This window comes from Colletotrichum lupini, chromosome 6, assembly GCF_023278565.1.
Source record: "Colletotrichum lupini chromosome 6, complete sequence".
Lineage (NCBI taxonomy): Eukaryota > Fungi > Ascomycota > Sordariomycetes > Glomerellales > Glomerellaceae > Colletotrichum > Colletotrichum lupini.
In genome coordinates, this window is record NC_064679.1 from 1,202,289 (window position 1) to 1,226,709 (window position 24,421).

A 24,421-nucleotide genomic window follows, 5' to 3' on the forward strand; every position below is an offset into this window, starting at 1 on the left:
TCAGCTCGGTTATCGCAGGTGAGTTGAGTTCGTTATCCTCAAAAATCTACCAGGCACTAATAGCACCATCGACTAGAGGCATCCCGCCACCCTGTTACTCTACTAATCCCGGGCAGCCCACTCCCACCTGTCACTTGGAGCTTTGTCACCTACCGCTACAGTGATCCCCTCGTACCTGCTGGAGGCAAAGTGAAGGCTCAACGCTTAACTACGACGGAACTTTCGCGAAGTGGCTGACCCCGGTCTAGTGACGGTCCTGACCAACCTCGGTTTGCTCTATGGTTCGGGCACATGATTTTGCTGTGAAGTACCGTTCATTCATAAAGATGCCGACAAAATTGTAGTCGGCATGGCAATTTGAGATACGAGTCATCAATTGAGCTTGGAGTCGAGATGTTCCGCAAAGAAAGGGCGGATGGTGAATTGCGTTGAGTTTGCGAATGTGACAGAATTCTTGCAAGATGATTAAAATCTGGGCAAGTGATTTTCAGTGAAGTAGGTGACATGACTCTGAACACCACATCTACAGACTTCTCACACTCCCTTGCCTTGTGTGCCTAGTACATCAGTACTCATTACCTTGCCATACTGCGTATGTGTTCATGACCCGGGACCCAAAATAGGCTCCCGGGCTAAGGTAGGCTGGTCGGGTCGCCGGACACGGGAGGTGATTAGTCGCTTATGTCATCCCGCATCCGGTCAAACATGCCTCCGGTCAGGAACCTGGAAACGGACACCATAGCAAGATAGCCACGTGACAGGCCCATGGCCATCCAGCCAGTGAAGGTTGAAGAGACAAGTGCACGGTCCAGATGGGTGGATACTTGGCTGAAGACAGCAAAGACCGGCAGGAGCAAGCAAGCCTGGCACGCCTGGCCAGCAAGGCAAGCAGTGAGGGTGGAAAGCTGGCAGCAAACCACAGACTTTAGGCGTCGCGCACCTGGCTCAGTGCGCAACAACCTGGCACTGGACTGGCAGGAACGAACCGAACAGGCAACGTAAGGTACTGCACCTAAAATAATCTCCAACCTTCCACCTCACCACAAGCGAACTACGTATCCCGTACCCATCTTTCCCATTCCCATTCCTCCCACCACCACCACCACCACCGCCGCCCCAAACAAAACACCACCATCACCGTTTGCCCAGCAGATTGTCATCACTGCGAGGTGCATCGTTACCCCGTCTTTACGTCTCCTCTTTACCGCTCTTTGTTTCCCTGTATTAATTGCCTTGTGCGCATTCAGTCGGGTCGCAAGGAAGCTATCCCCAGCTCCTACTCCTTTCTCTCCCAAATACACGACATCCACGCCGCCGTATCCACGAAATCCCGCGACACCCGATCAGCTGCGCGATTCGAATCCGCGAACTGACACAACCCAGCTAAGGAGCGCAACTTGGTCTCTGGAAGCTTCTTGTCACACATAACGCCAGTCATGGCGCCACTACCGATCAAGTTCCAGGAGCTGATCCAGCTTCAGACTGCCGGTGTCGAGGACGCTTCCATCGGCTTCAACTCCTGCGTGAGCCATCACCGCCCGACCATCTCCCTGCTCAATGGCATCATCATGACTGACTTGTTCTCTTCCAGACACTCGAGTCAGACTCTTATGTCTGTATTCGGGAAAAGAAGAACGAAGCTGCCCAACCCGAAGTTGTCATCGTCGATCTCAAGAACGGCAACAATGTCACACGGCGCCCCATCAAGGCCGACAGTGCCATCATGCACTGGACTCGTCAAGTCATCGCCCTCAAGGCGCAATCGAGAACACTGCAGATCTTCGATCTTGAGAAGAAGGCGAAACTCAAGTCTACCACAATGAACGAGGACGTCCAGTACTGGAAGTGGATCAGCGAGACCACTTTGGGCCTGGTTACAGATTCAGCAGTCTACCATTGGGACGTCTACGACCCCAGTCAGGCCCAGCCTGTCGAGGTCTTCAAGCGCAATGCTAACCTCAACGTGAGTGCAATGCTTCCTCTATCCTCCGCATGTCACCGAACTGTCTACTAAATACTATTAACCAGGGTTGCCAAATCATCAACTACCGAACCAACGCCGAGGGCAAGTGGATGGTGGTTGTTGGTATCTCGCAACAGCAGGGCCGCGTCGTTGGCGCTATGCAGCTGTACTCCAAGGACCGTGGCATTAGCCAGGCCATTGAGGGTCACGCTGCGGCCTTCGGCTCGCTGCGCCTGGAGGGTGCTCCTGCTGACACCAAGCTCTTCACCTTTGCTGTGAGAACCGCTACTGGCGCGAAGCTTCACATCGTCGAGGTCGACCACGCCGAGTCAAACCCCGTATTCCAGAAGAAGGCCGTCGACATCTTCTTCCCTCCCGAAGCCGTCAGCGATTTCCCCGTGGCTATGCAGGTGTCGCAGAAGTACGGTGTCATTTTCATGGTCACCAAGTACGGATTCATCCACGTCTACGACCTCGAGACCGCCGCCTGCATCTTCATGAACCGAATTTCCAGCGATACCATTTTCACCACCTGCCCCGACAACGAGTCTCGCGGTATTGTGGGCATCAACCGCAAGGGTCAAGTGCTCTTCGTTTCGATCGACGACGCCAACGTTATCCCCTACCTCCTTCAGAACCCGGCCAACACCGATATGGCTATCAAGATGGCATCACGAGCTGGCCTCCCCGGTGCTGATAATCTGTATGCTCGTCAATTCGAGCAGCTCTTCAACAGCGGTCAGTTCATGGATGCTGCCAAGATCGCGGCCAACTCTCCCCGACAATTCCTTCGAACCGCCGAGACGATCGAGAGATTCAAGTCGCTCCCCCAGCAACCTGGTCAAATGTCCTTTGTCCTGCAATACTTTGGCCTCTTGCTCGACAAGGGAGCCCTGAACGAGCACGAGTCTATTGAGCTTGCACAGCCCGTTCTCGCTCAAAACCGTCTCAACCTGTTGGAGAAATGGCAAAAGGAGGGCAAGTTGACTGCGTCCGAGAGACTCGGTGACCTTGTCCGCCCTCACGACCTGAACATGGCTCTCACTCTTTATCTCAAGGCCAACATCCCTCACAAGGTTGTTGCTGGCTTTGCCGAGACGGGTCAATTCGAGAAGATCCTGCCCTATGCCACCCAGGCCAACTACCAGCCCGACTACGTCCAACTCCTCCAGCACATCGTTCGTGTCAACCCGGAGAAGGGTGCAGAGTTCGCCACAGCCTTGGCTAACAACGAGGGCGGTTCCCTAGTCGATATCGAGAGAGTGGTCGACATCTTCCAGTCTCAGGGCATGATCCAGCAAGCTACGGCTTTCTTGCTGGATGCGCTCAAGGATAACAGACCTGACCAGGGTCACCTTCAGACTCGTCTCTTGGAGATGAACTTGATGAATGCTCCCCAGGTTGCCGATGCTATCCTTGGAAATGACATGTTCTCTCACTTTGATAAGACTCGCATCGCGACACTTTGTGAACAGGTCGGTTTGGCCCAAAAGGCATTGGAGCTCTACGAGGACCCCGCTGCCGTCAAGCGTGTCGTTATCAACATTGCCGCCACCCCCAACTTCAACATCGACTGGTTGACCGGCTTCTTTGGCAAGCTGTCCGTTGAGCAATCTCTGGACTGCTTGGATGCCATGATCAAGCACAACATCCGCCAGAACCTGCAAGCGGTGGTCCAGATCGCCACTAAGTACTCCGACTTGCTGGGTCCCGTGCGCCTGATTGATCTCTTCGAGAAGTACAAGACTGCTGAGGGTCTCTTCTACTACCTTGGCAGCATTGTCAACCTTTCAGAGGACCCCGATGTTCACTTCAAGTACATTGAGTCTGCTACCAAGATGGGCCAGTTCAACGAGGTTGAGCGTATCTGCAGAGACAGCAACTACTACAACGCCGAGAAGGTCAAGAACTTCCTCAAGGAAGCCAGACTTCAGGAGCAGCTGCCTCTTATCATCGTCTGCGACAGATTCAACTTCGTCCACGACTTGGTTCTCTACCTGTACCAGCAGCAGCAGTTCCAGTCCATCGAGACTTACGTCCAGCGTGTCAACCCCAGTCGGACTCCCGCCGTCATCGGTGGTCTGTTGGATGTTGACTGCGATGAGAGCATCATCAAGAACTTGCTGTCGACCGTCAACCCCGCCTCTATTCCCATCGATGAGCTCGTGTCCGAGGTTGAGTCTCGCAACCGTCTCAAGCTTCTTCTCCCCTTCCTCGAGGCTACTCTTGCTGCCGGCAACCAGCAGCAGGCCGTGTTCAATGCTCTTGCCAAGATCTACATTGACTCGAACAACAACCCCGAGAAGTTCCTCAAGGAGAACGACCAGTATGACACCCTCAGCGTCGGTAAATACTGTGAGAAGCGTGACCCCAACCTTGCCTTCATCGCCTACTCCAAGGGTCAGAACGACCTTGAGCTCGTCAACATTACCAACGAGAACGGCATGTACCGCAACCAAGCTCGATACCTGCTCGAGCGGGCTGACCGCGAGCTGTGGACCTTCGTCCTCAGTGAGAACAACATTCATCGCCGTTCCGTGATTGACCAAGTGACCGCCACCGCGGTTCCCGAGTCCACCGACCCCTCCAAGGTCTCCGAGGCTGTTGCCGCCTTCCTTGCCTGCGATCTTCCTCTTGAGCTCATTGAGCTGCTTGAGAAGATTGTTCTCGAGCCGTCACCTTTCAGTGACAACACCAACCTTCAGAACTTGCTTCTGTTCACCGCTGCCAAGGCCGACAAGGGTAAAGTTATGGACTACATCCACCGTATGGACAACTTCAGCGCGCCGGACATTGCATCAGCCTGTATCGACGTTGGTCTCCACGAGGAGGCCTTCGAGATCTTTAAGAAGACTGGTGACAAGACTTCCGCTGTTGATGTCTTGGTAGAGAACGTCGTTAGCATCGACCGTGCCCAAGCCTACGCCGAGGAGGTCGATTTGCCCGAGGTTTGGAGCAAGGTCGCCAAGGCTCAGCTTGATGGCCTGCGCGTCACTGACTCTATCGAGTCCTACATCAAGGCCGATGACCCCAAGAACTACGAGGAGGTTATCGAGACCGCTGCCCGCGCCGGCAAGGACCAGGATCTTATCAAGTACCTCCGCATGGCCAGAAAGACGCTGCGCGAGCCTGCCATCGACACTGCCCTCGCCTTCTGCTACGCTCGTCTGGATGAGCTCGGCGAGCTCGAGGACTTCCTTCGCGGTACCAACGTTGCCAACATCGAGGAGTCTGGTGACAAGGCGTATGAGCAAGGTCTGTACCAGGCCTCTAAGATCTTCTTCACCAGCATCTCCAACTGGGCCAAGCTGGCAACCACCCTCGTCCACCTTGAGGAGTACCAGGCTGCAGTTGAGTGCGCTCGCAAGGCCAACAACATCAAGGTCTGGAAGCAGGTTCACGAGGCCTGCGTTGAGAAGAAGGAGTTCCGTCTTGCCCAGATCTGCGGTCTCAACCTCATTGTTGACGCCGAGCAATTGCAGACCCTTGTCAAGCAGTACGAGCGCAACGGCTACTTCGATGAGCTCATTGGAGTCTTGGAGCAGGGTCTTGGCCTTGAGCGTGCCCACATGGGTATGTTCACCGAGCTTGGCATTGCCTTGTCCAAGTACCACCCTGAGCGCTTGATGGAGCATCTCAAGCTCTTCTGGAGCAGAATGAATCTGCCCAAGATCATCCGTGCTTGCGAAGAGGCGGCCCTCTGGCCCGAGCTGGTCTTCTGCTACTACCACTACGATGAATTCGACAACGCTGCTATGGCGGTCATTGAGCGCCCTGAGAACTCATGGGAGCACCAGCAGTTCAAGGAGATCGTCGTCAAGGTGGCCAACTTGGAGATTTACTACCGCGCCATCAACTTCTACCTCGAGCAGCACCCATCCCTGCTCACCGACCTCCTCCAGTCTCTTACTGCCCGCATTGACGTCAACCGTGTTGTCAAGATGTTCGAGAAGAGCGATAACCTGCCGCTCATTAAGCCTTTCCTCGTCAACGTCCAAACTCAGAACAAGCGCACCGTCAACAACGCCATCAACGACTTGTTGATCGAGGAGGAGGACTACAAGACCCTCCGCGACTCTGTGGAGAACTACGACAACTACGACCCCGTCGACCTTGCCTCTCGTCTGGAGAAGCACGACTTGATCTTCTTCCGCCAGATCGCTGCCAGCATCTACCGCAAGAACAAGCGCTGGGAGAAGTCCATTGCTCTCTCCAAGCAGGACAAGCTCTTCAAGGATGCCATCGAGACGGCTGCCATCTCAGGCAAGACTGATGTTGTGGAGGACTTGCTCCGCTACGTAAGTTGTTTTCATCCTACTTGACTACGCATTGAATACTAACACGTCACAGTTCGTCGACATTGGTAGCCGTGAGTGCTACGTCGGCATGCTCTACGCTTGCTACGAGCTCATCCGCCCCGACTTGGTCCTGGAGATTTCTTGGCGCAGCGGCCTTACCGACTTCGCCATGCCTTACATGATCAACATGTTGTGCCAGCAGACCAAGGACTTGGCCGCTCTCAAGGCCGACAACGAGGCTCGCAAGAGCAAGGAGAAGGAGCAAGAGAAGGACGAGACCAACACTCCTATCCTTGGCGGCAACCGCCTCATGATCACTGCCGGTCCCGGCGGTATGGGCGCTCCTCCCGCGCCCTACGGTCAGACAAACGGCTTCGCTCCCCAGCCTACTGGCTTTGGATTCTAGATGAGGACACCAGAACGTGGTTGGATTTTTGTGCCTCTAGCGAGGCTACATGATAGGGCCGCACAGTTTTATCCCCGGTCTATTATTTTCGGCGGCATGAGGTATCTGGCGGCTGGTGGGGTCTACTCACCTGCGCCTTCAAAATTCAATGAACGCGGACGATGGCGTTGAGATAACCAAAGGGCTTCCTGTAATCGTATCTTCTTTGCTCTCTGGATGGATGAGCATGTTAGGCAGGCGGATGGAGTGTGTTACGCGAAGGGAAACTATGGGGGTGGTGCCTTATTTTTCCTATGTGCACACACTACGCTAGACTCTTGCCATTGCTGGACCGATTCAGGGATATCGCGAGCCTGTCGCCCGAGCCCAAAACTGTATGATAGTTCTTTTAACGTTGATTCTTTCTGATGACGAATGGTGTGCCAAAGCTTTCATGTGAATCGCCTCGTCTGCGCTTCTCCTGATATAAGTATCTCGTGGACCAAAGACTCACGGTCCCAACCCATTTTACCAACCCTAGTCCCTGAACGGGCAACAGGTAGTCCACAGCCCAAGAATGGCATCACATCAAGGAGGTATTAACCTGCTTCAGCATCATATTCAATACAATGTGTCTGTCGGGTTTGAGATTGCGGTTGAGCATGCGCCCGAGTAGATTCTATCAACGCAATAGCTTCAAAAAAAACTGACAAAATTTGATATCGCTCCAAAAACTCCATCTTTAAATAAACCAGATGATAAAATTAGGACTTTGGTACACCGTCAAGCTTGGCTACGCTCGACCTCTTCTCCTTCACCTTGGGCTCAATCATTGGTTTGGCATCGGCGACCTTGAGCCACTCCCCGTTGAAGGCGTTGATGAGCCAGTTGTTTAGTTCTAGGAGGCGGTGCGGTTAGCATGGGTTCTCCGAGTGTCCTGTTGGGGCCTCTGGGGTGACGGGGGGGGGGGGGGGGTTGGACTCACTATCGTAGACAATCTTGTTCGCATTGTGAAAGTAAATACCGTGGTCGCTATCAGGGAAAACATGGACGTCGTAATTCTCGACGCCTTCGAGGTTGAGCTTGTCGAGGAGGGTGAGGGTGCTTTGGTAGTGCACGTTATCGTCCGAGACGCCGTGCATCATCAGCCAGCGCACGTTGCCGGCGAGGGCGGAGACGTTGGAGATGGCCGTCTGGTCGTAGCCGTCCGGGTTGAGCTGGGGAGTGCGCATGTAGCGCTCCGTGTAAATGGAGTCGTAGAAGCGCCAGTCCGTGACGGGCGCGACGGCCATGCCGTAGCTGAAGGTCTGGCCGGCGTCCATCTCGAGCGTCTTGAGGGTCTGGAAGCCGCCGTAGCTCCAGCCCCAGATGGCGATGCGGGCCGAGTCGACGTACTTGAGGGCGGACCAGTGCTTGGCGGCGGCGATCTGGTCAATGGCCTCCCAGTGGCCCAGCTTCTCGCGGATGAGGACGCGGTTCTTGCGGCCGATGTAGCCGGTGCCGCGGCCGTCTACCGTGACGACGACGTAGCCGAGGGACGAGGCGATGTAGGACTGGAAGTCGACGGAGAACCTCTTGCTCACGGACTGGGATCCCGGGCCGGAGTACTGCTGGAAGAGGACCGGGTACTTCTTCTTCTCGCTGAAGTGGGGAGGGCGGCGCTCGACATAGTTGAGCTCGACATTGTCGACTTTGATGGTTCCGTATTTGAGGATGGGAAGCTCGTACTTTTTTGCATTTTCGGCGAGCTGTGTATTCTGTTCGACGACATGCTCGTAACTGGTGGGGTTGCTGGGAGTGCTGATGACCTTCTGCCAAGGGATCTTAGGGCCCAGGTACGAGAGAAGGCCGAAGCCTGCGCCACTGGAGAAGGAAATGTCGTAGTAGCTCTCAAAGTTGGTGTCCGTGAACGGCTTCAAGTCGGAGCCGTTGAGGTGGACGCTGTAAACGTGACGCTGGATAGAGGACTCTTTAGTTGACACGAAGTAGACCAAGTTGTTGGCCAGGTCGACGGCGGAGGGGCCGTTCACGACTTCCCAGTTGCCACCCGTGAGGTAGACAGGCTCGGGGTTGTCCATGGGCGAGAAGTAGGCAATGTGGTCGCCATCATCGTGGATCACAGTGTCGACGTATCCATCGTCCGGTCTTCCATTAGCAGGGTCCGCAGGGATGAACTGGGTTTCGTGAGAAATCTCAAACCAGCCGCCGTCGATTTTGCCAACGTCAATGGTGTTCACAGTCTTGCCTGTCCGGGCCACGACGTCGACGAGCACCACGCGCATAATATCGCTGACGCGGTTGGTCTCCTTGATGAGGACCTTGTTGTTAGCCCAGAGGACCATGTTGATGAGTCTGTCGTCATCGGCAAAACCACCCTCAATGTCCACGGCGAAAACGTCGCCACGCTCGACATCGTAAAAGAGCAGGTCTACGACGGGGTTGTGGCTACCGGCACGAGGGTACTTGATGCGCTTCTCGTCCGGATATGTCTCTTCGCCGGCGGGCTTTTCCTTGCCCGAGGGTCTAGACATGAAGTACTGCAGTGGGTACTCGGGCACACCCGTTTCGTTGGTGCGTAAGAAGGCGACATACTTGCCATCCTGAGAGTACCATGTAGCGCTGTTACTGGCAAAGACCTCCTCCTCGTACACCCAGTCGGGAATACCGTAAAAGTACTCGGGGCCACCATCCTTTGTGATTTGCGTAACCTTCTTGTCACCGTCAAGCTTTCTCAAGAACAAGTTGTTGTCCCGAGTGAAAACGATAGCATTGCTCTGGGGGCTCCACGTCGCAAGCTGTACACGCGCGTCAGAATGCTCGGGGTCAAGAGGCTCAGCAGTCTGGGTCTCGACGTCGAAGATCCAGTACAGCGCGGTAAAAGAGTGGCGCCAATTGTGCTTGCGATCGGTCGAAACGAGCACCTTCTTCATGTCCTTGCTCGGACGGCCGTCATACGGCGTCATTTGGCGACCACCAACGTTGATCCAAGGATTCTTCATGAGCGTGCGACTCTGGACGACCTCGGCGGAGACCTGGCGGTCCAGCTTGCCCGCCCTGACGTCCTCGACCACGAGATAATCCTTGCCTCGCGCACCCTGCTCGAGCAGCAGGCCATCCTCTCCATTAGGCCCCTCGATCCAGCTTATTGAGTGAGAGTAGGGCGACCAGAAGCCGGTCATGATCTGGTCCAAGGTCACCGGCTTGCCGGATCCGCGCGATGTCGCAGAGGGGTCGTGGTCGACCTGACTGCCGTGCTGGTATGACTTGCGAGACAAGAAGACGAACAGAGCACCTCCCCATGCGAGGAGAAATGCGGCGGCGAGTATGCATATCCCCTTCTTCAGCCCGCGGTCCATGCCTACACGGCGCATCATGCCCGTCGTAGGCGCCAGAAAGGGCCCCGTCTCGAGGTCATTGGCGTCGGACTCTTTGTAATCGTTGTCATCGTCGTCGTCCGGGTGGTCGGCGTAAGCGGGGCGCGAGGCGGACGGGGCGCGCCGTCTCTGGGAAGATGAAGACGAGTATGACTTTTCATTTTGCTCGTGCAGTCGGTCGAAGACGAGGCTGGTGGTGGAAACGCTCGAGAGGGATGATTCGTGGGACATCCTGGGGTCCTCGGCGGTGGGTGCAGCGGAAGCGCTTGGTGCTGGGTCCATGGTGTCGGAGAACGGAGACGGAGAGGTCTCGTCGGGTGGTTATTAGTTCGTCGGTCTGGAGGGTTTGACGGTAGGTTCGGTTCTTCCGTCCGGGGGGGTAAGCTTCGCCAAGGCGAGAGGGCAGCAGGGCAGCAGATGGCAAAGCTAAAGAAAGATGGGATCGAAACTAGGTGGATTGCGCGGTGACTTGAAACGGCATGCTGTCTCGAGGCAGCTTCAGCCCTCTTTTGGAAATCAAAGGACGCAACGACACCCCATGGACCGGAGGGTTCGTATCTGGTGGTATCGCAGGAGGGCCGTCGGAAGGGTAGGACGAGCACGCAAGAAGATACGAGAAGGACCCGTGGGTGAAGGAGGAGAAGGGGGAATGTCGGAGAGTTGTGTAGGTGCGAAGGATCGTGAAGTGGACGTGGACGAGGCCGAGGCCGTGGAGGCGAGTCAATGAACGAACAAAGAGCACTTGGGTGGTATTACACCTATCGGGGTGCTGGGCTGGGGAGCTTTGCGGGTGGTCCACAGGTGCATCCATTGGCTTGGGTTTAGTGGCGGGTCCCCTGGCGGAGGTGGCCTGGATGTCGAGTACCACTGCTGTGGGAGACGGATGCGGAGCGCGGTAGCAAGTGGGCTTGGCCCGTTTCAATGGTTCTTCGGAGCCAGCCGGGGGGAGTTAGCAGGGTGCTACGGGTGTCTCGTTTACTTGCTCGAATGCAGCAGGTCTTAGCTAAGCGGTCCTTATCTTGCCTTATCGCGGGATTCGGACCCTGCCATTTCAAGGTAGGTACCTGACTGTACCTCAAGACCAGCTGCATCTGCACCTTCGTTCCTTCCATCTGCAAGCCAAATATTCCATATGAGGCAGGTCTATCAGGTCCATGTTCTCATCTCAATTGAGTAAGAGAGAGGCATATTCTTCACTCAGACATTGGCTAACCATTGTTTCTCATCTCAACTTCATCTGCGATCCATCCGGTCCTCGTCAATGCACGAACATCACGACATCAACTGCAGATCATCGACAACAGACCATCACTGTTTCAATGATCTCCGTATAAGAGCAGTCTATACTTGACTATCCAAACATGTTTGACTTGCCAAAGTCTTCGATTCAGCTGCCTCTCAAAATAACATCAACTACAACGCAGTGGTATCAAAACTCCTCTGCCCAGCTACCTCAGGCCTCCATTTCAGAATACCTCACACAACCGCAATCCTCCGTGAAACAAAAATCTCACCCTGCCAAGCTCAACCCCCACGACAACCTCACCTCATCCTTCCTCTCCCCCTTTCCTTTCACTTCCCACCCCATCTCATTCTACAGTGCTACAAACTCTCTCAGCTCCCCGCAAGCTGCGGCGCAACCCCTTCTCCTCCCTCAACCTTCTCAACGACACACGCAGTCCCATACGCACACGTCTGCGCGAACCCGCCTAAATCCGACGCATCGAACCTTAAACAAATAATCGCGTTGCCCCCCCTCTGCTTACACTCGCTCACCACTCTCCCCAGCGCATCGTTCCGACAGTTATACAGCATCGTCGTGAACCACCGCAGCTCCCCGCCCGCAAGCGACTTGATCACCATGCCCAGGCTCGCGGCGATGTTGCGCGAGCGCACCGAGAGGCCGTAGACTGCGCCTAGGGTGCGGGTAACGCGGTAGCCGGGGATGTCGAACATTGCTGCCCCTGTGTAAGTATCGCTGCTGTGTAAGGTATGTATGTGGAGTGTACAAGGTAAGGTAAGGTAAGGTAAGTGATGGGGTAAAGATGCGGACGTACTGGTTGTGATGACGCCGCCCGTTTCTGTGAAGCAGTGCAGGTCTGATAGCTCCGGCGGGACGTTGGCCACGTCTTCTTGCTTGACGTCGCTTTTTCTGCCCATGAAGTTCATTATGACTGTTCGTGATTTTGGCTTCAAGTCAATTGTGGTGACGAAAATCTTGGGATTTCAAATGTTCTCTTCCCACTGCTGCAATACCTTGAGAGTATGAGAAAAGGGCCGTTCGTCTCTGCAATCTAGTAGGGTGGTCGCCGAGAATGAAGACAGTAAGCCCATACTTTATACAAAAATCAAAAGCATCCAGTTGCCATGCTCCCTTACTTCCCAAACTTTATGTCTTCTTTCCCAAGACTAGCAACTATGAGGCCAGCAGCTCCAATCCCGTGCAAGGCCGATCACCGCCGGGCAATGGATCCAAGCAGCCAAGCGACCAAGCGGCCATTCACGGCCCCATCCGGCGCACCCCACCGAAGCTCACCATTGGACGCAGCCGGGGCTGAGTCCCCCGGATCGTATTTCGTATCTGCACCGATGACATTAGGCAGAGACACACGTGACGGGAATTGGCAATGTCTCTTCCACTTTGCACTCGGACGAACTACGGTTAAGTAGCTGATGCGATTTGAGACATTGATCGATATCTTTCATGAAGGTCTACTCAGCCCTGTTTGCCCAAACGATGTTCTCTACACGGGGGCTGTGTTGTGTAATCGACTTGAGGTTGACGATGAGCTCAGCGACGGGTTGATCTCTGGACTTTCAACTGTTGCTTTCTTTCCGGAAGTTATGAATGCCTTGCAGCTTGATAGCGCGTTGACTGCATGGTAACACAAGACTGGCCAGTCCTAGTTTTGGGCCAGCCATCTCACAAACGCCATCAGCGTTTGGCTTTCGGTTTGATATCTCATGCAATCATCAATTGCAACTGAAGTACCAGCTGTGGGCAAAGGACTTTTAGCATTGGCTATATGGGACCATAGGAGCAAGCGGCACCTGCGAGGCTGTAGCCTCTCTAGGAATCTGGAACAACTTCTCCCTTGGCCTCAAACGTCTCGGAACGTAGCCGCCGTCGACATATCAAGAACACCATCAACTTGAGAATTCGACCGAGCTTCTCGAAGAACACATGGAAAGCAGACAAACTGAGTTGCTTCCTCCTCCTTTGACTAAGCTATATCACTTTACTTACTTACCCTAACATGTCCAACGCTACCTTGCTCCAGAGGTTTTCCTCCTATTAAGCCGGCCCTTTCACTTCGCACAAGTCCAAACATACGATGCGCTCGCCTTTCCTCATCCCTATCCTCCTCGCTATCCCTTCCGCTCTGGCATCACCTTCACCCTGTACCGCCGCAACGATCCAATGTCCACTCATCTTCGACGGCCGCGTCCCCGCCAAAGCGACACCTCAAGACTTTGACACGGCCCTCGGCGGTGGGTGGAATCCGTATAATCCAGACTACGTGAAGGGCGCGAACTTGTCCTGGTCGGATATCATCCTCCTGCCGGGCCCGGCTCCGGCCTCCACTCGGCCCGGGTCACGGTCCTCCCGCTTCGATGTCGCGGAGAGGAAGCGTCCTCTCGAGGTCACGATCTCCGATGCGAGTGTCTCCATGAACCAGCGAGGCTTCCGGCGCGCGGGGTTGTTGTTTGCGGAGGATACGAATGAGGGGAGTCCTGCGGGGGAGGGGGTGAAGACGTTGCATTTCAGTGCGAGGTCGGATTTGGAGAGGCCGTTGAATCTGACGCACGAGTATCTTGTGAGTCTTCTTCTTTCGGTGCCTCCATTGACGGAGGATGTCAAGGCCAAGTCGCGAATGCATACTTTGGTGGCATTCGATCTGATAATCTTTTGGTAAATGCAGAATGTCTGGCACGAGACGGCGGCGTACGATGCGAATCAGTTCAATTTCCAGACCGGCACCATCATCGGCCAGCCGGAGGTACCAAAAGACACGTACAAGCTGTTGGATCGGGATAATGAGCTGCTCTGGTCGACGCCGATGGCGATGGACGGGTCGTGGCAGAACTTTGCGCTCACGTTGGACTTTTTGGACAAGTGAGCTAAGCCATTCTTACTCCTCCTGGCCCTCTGTTCATCCTCGAATGACTGATCAAACCACGTTTGGTGCTTTGCGAAAAAGAACCTCTGGCTGACGGTCTGCCTCTAAGTACAATCCAGATATGGTACTCTGCGGGCAACAACCCGCTCGCGAGGCAGGGCGGTGTCGTCCCGGTTGATCTCGCCGGCGACGGGCAGTACCAGATTGGCATCTTGAAGAAGCCCACGGGTACCGATGACGTGGTGAACTCGGGGTATCAATCCAGTAACCTGGACGAGGGTCTGATTTACGGTGGGATCTTTATTGAAGATAGCGCCAATGGTTGTGTGTCCATCTAAGAGTCTGCTCGTCTTTACTTCGTCACTTGGGTTATTGTGAGCCCGTCTCTATACCTCCAAGTTCAAATCTGTTTCTCCAAGTCTGTTTGTCCGAATCTAGAACCGCCATCTGTATGTCGCATGTTCGTAAACGGACCTCTAAGGATGCCAGAACTCTAATTCTATCCTTTCTCACCGAGCAATTGGGGAGGGGGTGGGTGACCCCCCCCCTCGCCCAGAGAGGCTTATTCTTGCACATTCACGGCAGTAAAGCTCGCCTTCAACGGAGCGATGCTAATGACGCCATTAAGCGAAGCCCACAGGTCCTCACCCTCGGAACTCTCCTCAGCTTGTCGTTTGATATCACCAAGCTGCGGCGCCCACCGAAACCGATACGTACGCGACGACGACGCCGGCGCCGACATCGCCAACTTCTTCTCAGGGTCGGCGGCAGAGTCCTCGAGCACGGGAACGAACAAGCCCCCCGTGACCCATCTCCCCTCCGCGATCTTGGTCAACCTCGCCGGCGCCTCACCGACGTCGGCGACCATGGGCACATTGACGCTATACACCTCCACGTGCGGGTGCCACTCGCTCGCGAGCTCCTCCACGAGCTTCACGGCCCGCACGCACGCCGCGCGGACGGTCGTCGGCGGTTGCGGGTCTTTACTCCCGAAGCTGAGGGCCACGGCGCGGCGCCCGCACTGCGCGGCTTCCAGGGCGCCGCCGACGGTGCCGCTGCCGAGCGCGTAGACGGTGCTCGCGTTGCGGCCGTGGTTGGGGCCCGATACGACGAGGTCAAAGTCTTGCGGCGATAGGTCGGGCGTGTGGAAGAGGCCTAGTTGGGTGCAGCTTGCCGGGGGCCCGTTTACGATGAGCCAGCGGTGGGTGCGGTCTTCAGTCTCGCCGCAGCCGGGGACGCTGCAAGTTTTGTTGGCGTCATCTGAACGGAACGACGCTGGACATCTGCTCTCTGCGGTCAGGGTCTTGCCGACGGCGTGGGCTTTTCCGATCCAGGAGAGCGGCTTGTCGGGTATGACCACGACGGTTGTGTGGCCCGCCTCGTTCAGGGCGGTGATGAGGGGTGCCAGGTAGGGCGAGACGGGGGACGGGGGACCGTCGTCGTTGACTACCTACGGACACGGAAGAGGGAGAGGCGTACTCATCAGCTTATTCGATGTTCCACCCCGTACGTTTGTAACCATGTCAGCCGGGTATAACCCACGCATTGTGCGTGTGTGAGTAACCCAGCCAGGGGGGGGAGGGGGAGAGATAGTAGGCCATTTTATTTACCAAGAGCCGCATTGTCGCACGTCGGCGATGTCCTAAGGACAGTGAGGTCCAAAGAAAACAAAGAGATAGGAAGAGATATGCCGAGGTCGGGCAGCAATATATTGGCAAATCTGGCGCCGACGCGTTCGGTCTTTCTGATGCCTCTCTTCTCTGGTGGGTTTTGATGGGGTAGTGCCGTAGTCGTAGTGGTAGTACGCCGTAGATCCAAAGCAGGCTGCCGCCGAGCCGCAGCAGTGACGGACAGAAGAATGCAGAAACAGGGATCAGGAGAAAAGAAGGCAACCGAGGGCCAAGATCAGGCTGCCCGGCTGTGGTTCCGCGGATGAGGCAGACGGAAGGAAAAGATGGTGTAAAGGAGAGTTTCCGGGACAGACTGTAGCTGGGCGAAGTATGACGCGCGCGCTTCGGTCACTCAAAAGAGGGAAACATGAGAAAAGGGCTGGCTGGTTTGGCTGGACTATAAGAGACAACACCAAAACCGGGGGGTACAAGAAAAGCTCCGATGTGAGGTATGACTCTTACCGTGGTCCATGGGAGAACCCACAGGGCTGATATTCTGTGTTGACCTTGACCCTCTAGTCGGAGTAAAGAAGGGTCTGTTTTGTGTCGTGTCCTGTCATGTGGCACGGTATTGACTTTGTCCGATGATTCTGAGAAGAACTGAAAATTGATGTTCCCCTCCTCATCCATCCCGGCCCAGTTCTTGTCTTTCGGTTGACCCCGCCGACCACGGAGTACGGCAACGCCGCATCGGATGGATCTACGAAGGGGACCAAGGTCGAGTGCACGAGAAGGGAAAGTCGAGGTAGATGAGGGTGGGATAATGCCTCCAATGTTCGGATCAAGGCCACAGTCCACACACACACACACACACACATACACACACGCCATGAATGCCATAAATGCGACTCAGAAGCAGCCAAAGAATTTGGCACGCTTGTGGGCTTGTGGGAAATACTTGAACTTTGGGACGAGGCGTCCCGAGTCGGTGGTGCGCCTTGCGGTTTGCCCAACGTGAGCTTCTGCAGGCTCTCTCTCTCTTCTCTTGGTCCACCACACACTCGCCCTGTCTCTATGGAGTATGGACTACGAGATGGTGTAGTGGAGAGGAAGTACTTAGCTTGCACCCTGCTCATGTACCCTCCTCATGTACCCTCCTCATGGACATCACAACCTTGCCATGTATGGAGGGAAACCAAACATTGGGACGAGGAAAGAAAGTGTCTAAATCATTGGACGAAAGGCGTGCGAGAGAACCAAGAACCGGTGTAAGCCGCCATCTGCCGCCCTATATCGGAGCCCTGGGACTCCCTTCCCCGGCGCCAACTTCTGCTGTAACACACCGAAAGGCGTGCACGTTTCCCCTTGCCTAGGGGTCTGGTTGGCCCATTTAGTCCCCTGGGCTACACTAAGGAAAGCACCGCGCAGATGCCACAGCAGAGACACACAGTGACGGAAGCTTTCCTCTCGTCCGCTTGTTCCCACACGCGCACACACACACTTACACACACACACACCCTTCGTCAACCACATGCCAACAAGACAGACAGACGGACAGACAGACGCCTCCAATCAATCTGATCAAGGTCCAGCCAAGCAACAGCAGAGCCTCGTCTTGCCAACCCAGGCAAACAATACCTTATGAAGGGCCTCCCATCCCCTCCCCAGCCTGTTTGGGGCACTCACTTCCTCTTCTTGCCACACTTCTGGGCAAACTCACTCCAACACAGCCTTCTTGGGATAAAGTAGGCATTCATCATCAAAGTCATCTTGACATTTCACACTGGTATGGCACACTGGGATAACATCAGGAACAATACCCCATTCACATGGGCCGGGCAATCGGCCGACGACCCCTTCAGCCAACAACAATGGCCAGCAGCAGCAGCAGGCCATGATGGCTCTTCTGCTCAGCCCATCGGTCCCGCCGGCCTCCTCAGCACCGACGCTCCTAGAAACGATGAGTCCTTGATCAAGTGAGTTGAAGCCTTGTTGTCTCCTTTGCCCGAGACACCGTCATAGTCGTCGTCTAACATAGCTCAGGGACTTTTACGACGAGCTTCCAGATTATCTTCATCAAGCCGGCGTCGCCGCTCTATCGTCCACTTGGCCGCCTACCCACGCGGCAGTGGCAGACCAGAACGATCTCCCTTTCGACCTCGCCATTGACAATGGCATCGAGCTCGACGCCGCTAAACCTGTGTCGTCGGAGCTGGCCCGAACAAGCAGCCAGGCGAGCTCGTCTGGCGTCGATGAGGAGGAATCCGTCGTCTTCAGCCATGCTGGCGACTTTAGTCACGGTGTAGGCTTCGATGACAGCTTTGGACAAGGCTTGTTTGGCAGCATCAACAGCCCGAGCACCACCTTCTCCGACGCCATCCTGTCTGCGAACCACTCCCTTGAGAGTAGTCCCATCGTGAATACTAGATGCCCGTATCTCAGCATGCAGGCAGAGAGTCCCGTTTCTGGCGCTTCGTCGGCGACGGCGGCCAACACCCCGCAATCATCAGTACTCGGCGTCGATGATGCCTTTTCCGACATTGGCTTTGCTCCCGCAGATACGCCAAGAAGCGTCCCGGGCCCGCATGTCAGCGCCCTGTCGACGGGCTTGGCGAATCAGACTTCGTTCTCAGCCAGCTTGAGTCTGAGTCCTACTTCGCCCTTCTATGATCGTTGGGATTCTGATGTCGGGGAGGGGAGGGTTGACGACTTTGATCGTCTGATGTGGGACACTCCGTCGCTTTCCGAAGGCTTCATCCCGTATAACGCGAACCAGTTGGGCCCGTCGTTGGTTATTGTTCCACCCGATATGCCCGACATTCACATGGGCGACTATGGCGATAGTGCGACTCCCGACGCGCCTTCACCCTCGCAGACGCATCCCATCGACTACTACCTTAATGAGATGTATGCACCTCCTAGACTAACACAACCTCGGAGCGTCCCAAATACATCGGCAGCACAGAACCCTGCCGTAACCGCGGCGAGTGGCCTTCTGGTCCCGGGTAGGAGACTTAGGAGACGATCAGACCCGGTCCGTATGGATGCAGTCGTCAGAGGACAGGTCCCCAGACTTCAATCGGCAATGAGCAGCACCACTCCTGCATCGCAACGCAGAAGCCCCGTTCAGCGTACCACGGCTCAGTTCCTGTCTGTATCTGGCGCTTCTCACTTCCAGAGATTGCGCCCATCCGAGCCACCGAGGAGGTCAGGAGTGACGGAGCCCATGCCCATCGTGGCCCGCCCAAGAAGGTTGAGCAACAGCAGCAGTAGCAGATCCTCTGATACACAAAGCCTCGTGGGCCGGCCCGGTCGGTCAGGCCCGGCTCGCGGGCGCCGCCACGGCCCGATGGACCCCGTCTCTCGTGGACAGGCCAAGGAGACGCGGAACAAGAAGATGGTGTGCATTCGCTGCAAGCACTCCAAGCAAAAGGTAAGCACTTGTAACCAAGGCAGTCCGTGGTACTTTTCACTAACCTGTACCCAGTGCAATCGAAGTGATGATTCCTCTCAGGGCTCTTGTACCGGATGTGACAAACACGGCGGCTCTCAAAGGTGGCCCGGGCCCTGCGTCAGAGCCCATTTTGAGGACCTCATTCAAGCGGGAACGTGTAATTACATCTGTAAGTCAATCCTTGGAGCACCGATATCTTCCACATGGAGACTAACTACCATGCAGCCCAACACGCCATCTATCATCCGACCCGTGACAACAAGACCCGCATCCGCAGAGAGCTCCCCAGGCAAATTCAAATCGACAATCTCATCCACAGGGTAAACCGCGCGCGAAGCCATTTCGATATCCGCGTCCACCAAGACGGCCGCCCCATCTATGTCCTAGACCTCGACGCGTGCCACGAGTACCTCCACGGTCTCCGACAGCAGATGGACGGCAGCGAGTGCAGCTTCCAGGCCTTCATCGACCGAGAAATCCTGCGCGTCGATCCCAAGACAGACGACTGGGAGCGCTGCATGACTCAGCTGACGACGTCGCGAGACGATCCACTCGCCTTACTCTGCCTCGTCAACAATATGCCCAGCCGCGCGGGCTTCTCCTACGTCTCCAAAAGGCAGTTCACGCCTATGGGCACACCCGTGGAGCAAGCCCTGAACCCTGAGAATCCGCTCGAGGCCGAGAACCTCGTCCTCGCCGCGCAGCTTTCGAAGCTCATGTGTCGCAAGCTCGAGGTCAAGGCCTACGGGAACCTTCAGCGCCTCCTGCACGAGTCGGGGAACATGGACGACGATAAGGTTCTCCCGTTCTTACAGAGGCTCGGCCGGATTCTCCTGACGCTGCGCTGGCGGTTGTCGTGGTGGGCTGTGGTACCAGGTGACGCCGCCGCCGTGTACGACCAGGCGGACGATGATGCGAGGAAGCAGGCTGTTCACACAAGAGTACAGTCTCTGTGCCGGATTCTCTACTTTTACTACTGCTGCGTACGCAGGAGGTTGCCGGTGTGGACAAACGTCGATGCGCTGAGGGGCATTCACTCACGGTACCCGGACACCGAGGCCGAGATTTGGGATGATTTTCCGGGGAACGAGAGCCTGGAAGGGTTTGATGCGTGGATGGAGCGAGGCACGGGGCTTATTCGCGACGCTGGGGTGTTGAGTCGATTGCGCGCCATGGGGTTGATTGCGTGAGAGAGAGAGGGAGAGAGAGCGTGTGTGCGGTATGCATTTCTTCCTTGTTCTTTTGAGACCAGTGTTCGTTCTCTGTTCTACGTTGTCTTGATTACGATCTTTTCAGCGATGTAGGCGTTTGGAGGTTATCTGCTACAAATTCGGGAAATGGGGAAACAGCACACTCGTTGGAAGATGTTACTTGAAATCCAGTTTGGCGCTCTGTTTTATGACTATATGAGACACCATAGAGGAAACGGGCGTAAGTGGGAGGTATAGCAAGCGTCTGTCTTTTCTAGACAAATCAAACGATCGCCTTTTTTTTCCGATGCCATGTCTTGGAAATGTTCTTGTGAACAGAGCAGTATGCCACCCTGATTGTGACATGATGCAGAACCGGACCGAGCGAAGCACCACTCATTCAAGGTGCTGCTGCTGGCCTGCTCAATTCTGCGAAATGTCTCGATAATAGTGGTGTAATCGTATTTCGCCTTCCAGATCTGGACATTTGAACTGCCTACCTTGGCTTTCAATCTCCTTGAGTGTGATTTACTACATATCTTTCAGTTTCACAGCTCTTCCCGCGTATGATGCTCTAATTCAATGACGCTACTATTACTGCTGATACAGGATGGACAAAAGGGCTCCCCGAGAGCAAAGGAACCCAGACTGTCCGGGTTTCCGTCTTCATAGAGGATGCACTGATCACATTCGTACTTGCCATTCACCACCACACTACCCTTGACATTCAAAAAGGTAGAGGACTGCTGGTCATACGCAGACTTTCTCTCGCCCCTACCATGCGTACGTTAGGAAAACAGATGGGAGCTCCTGGTAAGGTGGTCGTTGATGGGACCTTCTGCGTGATCTGGGCTGCCTAGAGCACCCCTTCTCAGTCAAATAACTGAGCATTTTGAGGTAGGTACTTTGGGAAATGTCCAGCCGAACTCGCATAAATATCAGGGAAGGGCCAAGGGAAATCACCTCATCCAACGCAGTTGAGAGGAGAGACCAATCCTTCCTTCTGTTAGAGTGTCATGTTTTTTCCGGACCTACCTCAACTCACACGGCACTGCCTGCGGTTGAGATGTAGGTTTATACCCAAGATAGGCACGACCCGTTGGAAGGCTAAGCAAGTACCACTTCCACGTCTCTGACATTTCGTCGGGACCTCTGAGGCAACATACCCGGGAGCTTCATCTTGTCAATGTCCAACATCAAGAAATGAAACTACTTCGGCCCAAATACACGAAATGTACGACGCGGTGTCCAAACTCGAAGCCTCTGTCTCTAAGGAAGTCAACCCTTCTCGAAATTCGTTCCTAGAGGAGAGAGAAAGTTGAGAATCCCGTCCCATCCCATCCGCAATGCTCCCCACCAGACCGCAACTGATCATCCACAGATGCCATCCCCAAAGTCGTTTAGCGTTTGGACTACCCCGGTCACAATCGAGCACCAAAGCTCCTTTAGCTTCGGCCTTGGGAGAGACAGGATGGGGACCCTGCGAAACCCTGTCCAGACGGTTTTCTCGATTCCCAGCCATCCATTTTTTGGTCTTTTACATGCTTTCACATGGGATACGTACCAACAACATGTGAGACCAAAAGCAATCAATTGGGATCATGTTGGAAATACGAAAGGAGTCACATACATCTCAAAAAAAGGCGACACACAGGACGACAAACCAGCGGTGAATGAACAAAATCAAAAATCAAAACAACAGACAATTGATACGTTGCAATCGAGACGTTGGGACTTTGCACCGTCAGGCTCTGAAAGACTCATACAACTGGAGACCGTCCACTTCTCTTCAGCATCCAGACAACTAGAGTCACCCTCATTCGCCGAACCAAAGAAACCAACAGGTCCAACACTTGCTTCCTGTGCTCCCCTCCTGGCCAGACCTGTCCTCTACTACGTATATCCATCGGAAGCGGACACTCGCACGCAGGGCCACGCATTGAGTCGCAGAAGAGTCCAAAAATTTGGTTGCGAATTCCCACATTCCGCCGCTCCCCGTCCACTCACAACTTTTCAGCCCCCAGTCCGCACACTAAATCTTGCCATTTGCCGAACGAATTGCTTGCGTCGGAAATCGCTTGCATATCCAGTGAAGAAAAACAAAACGAACCCTGGTTCTTGCGCACGCGAGAGAGTTGCGAGAGCCTACGAATTCACCTGGCCTGGGCCCTTGAAAGACTTCTGACTGTTGACAAGCTGGCAACAACACTTGAAAGATCCGCGATCAGGTTCAAGGTGTCGAGGAGATATCCACGTTTGGGCTGAAGTTGTCCAGCAAAACGAGCTCCATCCATAGTTCAAAACCTAGGGTGTACCCTCGTCGTTCTCGTCTATCTATCCCCATTCTTCGCCTCCTGGTCTCTCTAGACTCTCGTCTACCAAAAACACGAACCAGTGTCCCCTCCCCCCCTCCCCCTCCGACCTTCCCACCAGTTCGCGAGCTTCAACATCGCTCCCCTGGCGAGTCCATCCAATTCAATTAGACCCCATGTCATAAGGCTACGAATACAGCATAGCCAGCTCTATCCGTACGAACGCCTCATCAAGGCTCAAGACGAAACAAGACAAGACAACCCCCCAGGCATAGTAAAACTCGTCTCCGTGTGTAACGCGCCACATCCCATCCCGCAAACCGTACTCCCCGAACCAGACAGTGTCGCATTCTCCAGCCTCGCACAAGGGTTTTTTAATTCCCTCCCCGGACTGGTTTGGCGTCTGTGGGTTTCCACCGCACCGTCTCACCACCTCCACGTCTCGATAGCTCTCCGTCTCTCATTCTCACTCTCACTCTTCACTCCCACTCTCTCACTCCTTACACAAACCTCTCCCCTCCTCCACCTCTCAACCTGAGCATCCACAAGAGCTCGCCTCTCTCACCACGACAATCACAGCTTGATCCCAGCTGTGTCCCTCCTCCCTCATCCACCCACCACCACGACCTCACATCCCGGACCTGGTCTCCGTACGGATAGTCTCAGCCACCCACACCCACCCAGCAAGAAGCTCTCCCACTCCAGAGAGCTCTCCCACACCACCTACAACACCTACACCGCAAGACAATCGCGAGACACGCAACATCACACGCAACATCACAATGGGCTTCTTCGACTTGTCCACGGGCAGCGTCATCTCCGGCCGCTCCTCCCACTCCCGCCGGCACTCCTCCCACCACTCCAAAAAGCACAGCACCAAGCACCGCTCCCGCTCCCGCTCCTCCTCTCGCTCCCGCAGCAAGCGACACAGCGCGCCCAGCATCGCCGCCTCCATCTTTGGCGGCGACGACTACAAGAAGAACAATGCGTCGCGCGGCTCCTTTTTCGGTATTCCCAATGCCTCGCGCTCGTCATTCTTCGGCTTCGGCGGTGGTACGTCTGTCCATTGAATCCTCGACCCAGCCTCCCCCCTCATCCAGCTATTCTACAATCCGGGAAACTCAATTGGCTTTCCCCAAGGCCCAATACCTCAGAACTAACACGATGTATCAAGGCCGCCCCTCGTACTACAAACGCTCCCCGCGAAACGGCTTCGTCCAAAAGACCCTCAAGCAGGTAAAACGCCTCTGGCGCGACCTAGTCTACTACGCCAAAAAGCACCCCTACAAGGTCGTCGCCCTCGTCATCATGCCCCTCATCACGGGCGGCTTCCTCACCGCCCTCCTCGCCCGCTTCGGCCTCCGCCTCCCGCCAGGCATCGAGCGCATGATTGGCATCGGCGCCAAGGCCGCCTCGGGCGACTCCATGGGCCTCGTCGGCGAGGCGGTCCGCATGGCGAGCGGCGGGTTCGGCGGTGGTGCTGCCACCCGCGCGCATGTCGAGAGAGGGTACGATGGGGATTATTCGTGGGAGAGGAGGAGTGTTGAGCGGGATGGTGGTGGTGGTGGTGGTGGTGGCGGTGGTTGGGCTGATGGGCTTATGAATGGTGTTGCCAAGATGTTTGTCTAAACCCCGACTCGCAAGGCACCGGGAGCAAAAAGAACAAACGGGCAAGAATTATGATTGGCATGGGTGGACATTTTTGTTCAGCATT

At 55.2% G+C, this 24,421-nt stretch overlaps 12 protein-coding genes across 12 annotated transcripts; 7 read left to right on the forward strand and 5 right to left on the reverse strand.

Annotated features, from left to right (window-relative positions):
* Positions 1 to 1,062: 1,062 nt before the first annotated feature.
* Positions 1,063 to 1,428, forward strand: CLUP02_11833 (uncharacterized protein; the record flags this gene model as incomplete). The annotated part of the gene is made up of 2 exons (XM_049290800.1): positions 1,063 to 1,184; positions 1,248 to 1,428. Coding segments are annotated over 2 exons (303 nt in total), but the record flags the coding sequence as incomplete, so codon positions are not given.
* Positions 1,429 to 1,436: 8 nt separating this feature from the next.
* CLUP02_11834 (uncharacterized protein) lies at positions 1,437 to 6,667 on the forward strand (the record flags this gene model as incomplete). Its single annotated transcript, XM_049290801.1, has 4 exons — positions 1,437 to 1,523; positions 1,592 to 1,963; positions 2,029 to 6,261; positions 6,314 to 6,667. 4 exons carry the CDS (start codon positions 1,437 to 1,439, stop codon positions 6,665 to 6,667), a joined length of 5,046 nt encoding a protein of 1,681 aa, XP_049147946.1.
* Positions 6,668 to 6,815: 148 nt separating this feature from the next.
* CLUP02_11835 (uncharacterized protein) lies at positions 6,816 to 7,322 on the forward strand (the record flags this gene model as incomplete). The annotated part of the gene is made up of 3 exons (XM_049290802.1): positions 6,816 to 6,913; positions 6,981 to 7,041; positions 7,188 to 7,322. The coding sequence occupies 3 exons, from the start codon at positions 6,816 to 6,818 to the stop codon at positions 7,320 to 7,322; spliced, it is 294 nt and encodes a 97-aa protein (XP_049147947.1).
* An 88-nt stretch (positions 7,323 to 7,410) lies between these two features.
* CLUP02_11836 (uncharacterized protein) lies at positions 7,411 to 10,302 on the reverse strand (the record flags this gene model as incomplete). The annotated part of the gene is made up of 2 exons (XM_049290803.1): positions 7,411 to 7,544; positions 7,632 to 10,302. 2 exons carry the CDS (start codon positions 10,300 to 10,302, stop codon positions 7,411 to 7,413), a joined length of 2,805 nt encoding a protein of 934 aa, XP_049147948.1.
* Positions 10,303 to 10,468: 166 nt separating this feature from the next.
* CLUP02_11837 (uncharacterized protein) lies at positions 10,469 to 11,132 on the reverse strand (the record flags this gene model as incomplete). The annotated part of the gene is made up of 2 exons (XM_049290804.1): positions 10,469 to 10,947; positions 11,063 to 11,132. 2 exons carry the CDS (start codon positions 11,130 to 11,132, stop codon positions 10,469 to 10,471), a joined length of 549 nt encoding a protein of 182 aa, XP_049147949.1.
* A 386-nt stretch (positions 11,133 to 11,518) lies between these two features.
* Positions 11,519 to 11,929, forward strand: CLUP02_11838 (uncharacterized protein; the record flags this gene model as incomplete). The annotated part of the gene is made up of 1 exon (XM_049290805.1): positions 11,519 to 11,929. A coding segment is annotated over one exon (411 nt), but the record flags the coding sequence as incomplete, so codon positions are not given.
* On the reverse strand, positions 11,635 to 12,189 carry CLUP02_11839 (YjfJ protein; the record flags this gene model as incomplete). The annotated part of the gene is made up of 2 exons (XM_049290806.1): positions 11,635 to 11,984; positions 12,078 to 12,189. 2 exons carry the CDS (start codon positions 12,187 to 12,189, stop codon positions 11,635 to 11,637), a joined length of 462 nt encoding a protein of 153 aa, XP_049147951.1.
* A 1,166-nt stretch (positions 12,190 to 13,355) lies between these two features.
* CLUP02_11840 (uncharacterized protein) lies at positions 13,356 to 14,479 on the forward strand (the record flags this gene model as incomplete). Its single annotated transcript, XM_049290807.1, has 3 exons — positions 13,356 to 13,838; positions 13,944 to 14,137; positions 14,251 to 14,479. The coding sequence occupies 3 exons, from the start codon at positions 13,356 to 13,358 to the stop codon at positions 14,477 to 14,479; spliced, it is 906 nt and encodes a 301-aa protein (XP_049147952.1).
* A 224-nt stretch (positions 14,480 to 14,703) lies between these two features.
* Positions 14,704 to 15,687, reverse strand: CLUP02_11841 (TTL domain-containing protein; the record flags this gene model as incomplete). The annotated part of the gene is made up of 2 exons (XM_049290808.1): positions 14,704 to 15,591; positions 15,652 to 15,687. The coding sequence occupies 2 exons, from the start codon at positions 15,685 to 15,687 to the stop codon at positions 14,704 to 14,706; spliced, it is 924 nt and encodes a 307-aa protein (XP_049147953.1).
* Positions 15,688 to 17,539: 1,852 nt separating this feature from the next.
* Positions 17,540 to 20,395, forward strand: CLUP02_11842 (uncharacterized protein; the record flags this gene model as incomplete). The annotated part of the gene is made up of 4 exons (XM_049290809.1): positions 17,540 to 17,727; positions 17,795 to 19,184; positions 19,239 to 19,374; positions 19,431 to 20,395. 4 exons carry the CDS (start codon positions 17,540 to 17,542, stop codon positions 20,393 to 20,395), a joined length of 2,679 nt encoding a protein of 892 aa, XP_049147954.1.
* Positions 20,396 to 20,486: 91 nt separating this feature from the next.
* On the reverse strand, positions 20,487 to 21,534 carry CLUP02_11843 (uncharacterized protein; the record flags this gene model as incomplete). The annotated part of the gene is made up of 7 exons (XM_049290810.1): positions 20,487 to 20,669; positions 20,733 to 20,748; positions 20,792 to 20,900; positions 21,003 to 21,169; positions 21,231 to 21,299; positions 21,359 to 21,391; positions 21,443 to 21,534. 7 exons carry the CDS (start codon positions 21,532 to 21,534, stop codon positions 20,487 to 20,489), a joined length of 669 nt encoding a protein of 222 aa, XP_049147955.1.
* A 1,955-nt stretch (positions 21,535 to 23,489) lies between these two features.
* CLUP02_11844 (uncharacterized protein) lies at positions 23,490 to 24,336 on the forward strand (the record flags this gene model as incomplete). Its single annotated transcript, XM_049290811.1, has 2 exons — positions 23,490 to 23,760; positions 23,882 to 24,336. The coding sequence occupies 2 exons, from the start codon at positions 23,490 to 23,492 to the stop codon at positions 24,334 to 24,336; spliced, it is 726 nt and encodes a 241-aa protein (XP_049147956.1).
* Positions 24,337 to 24,421: the final 85 nt, after the last annotated feature.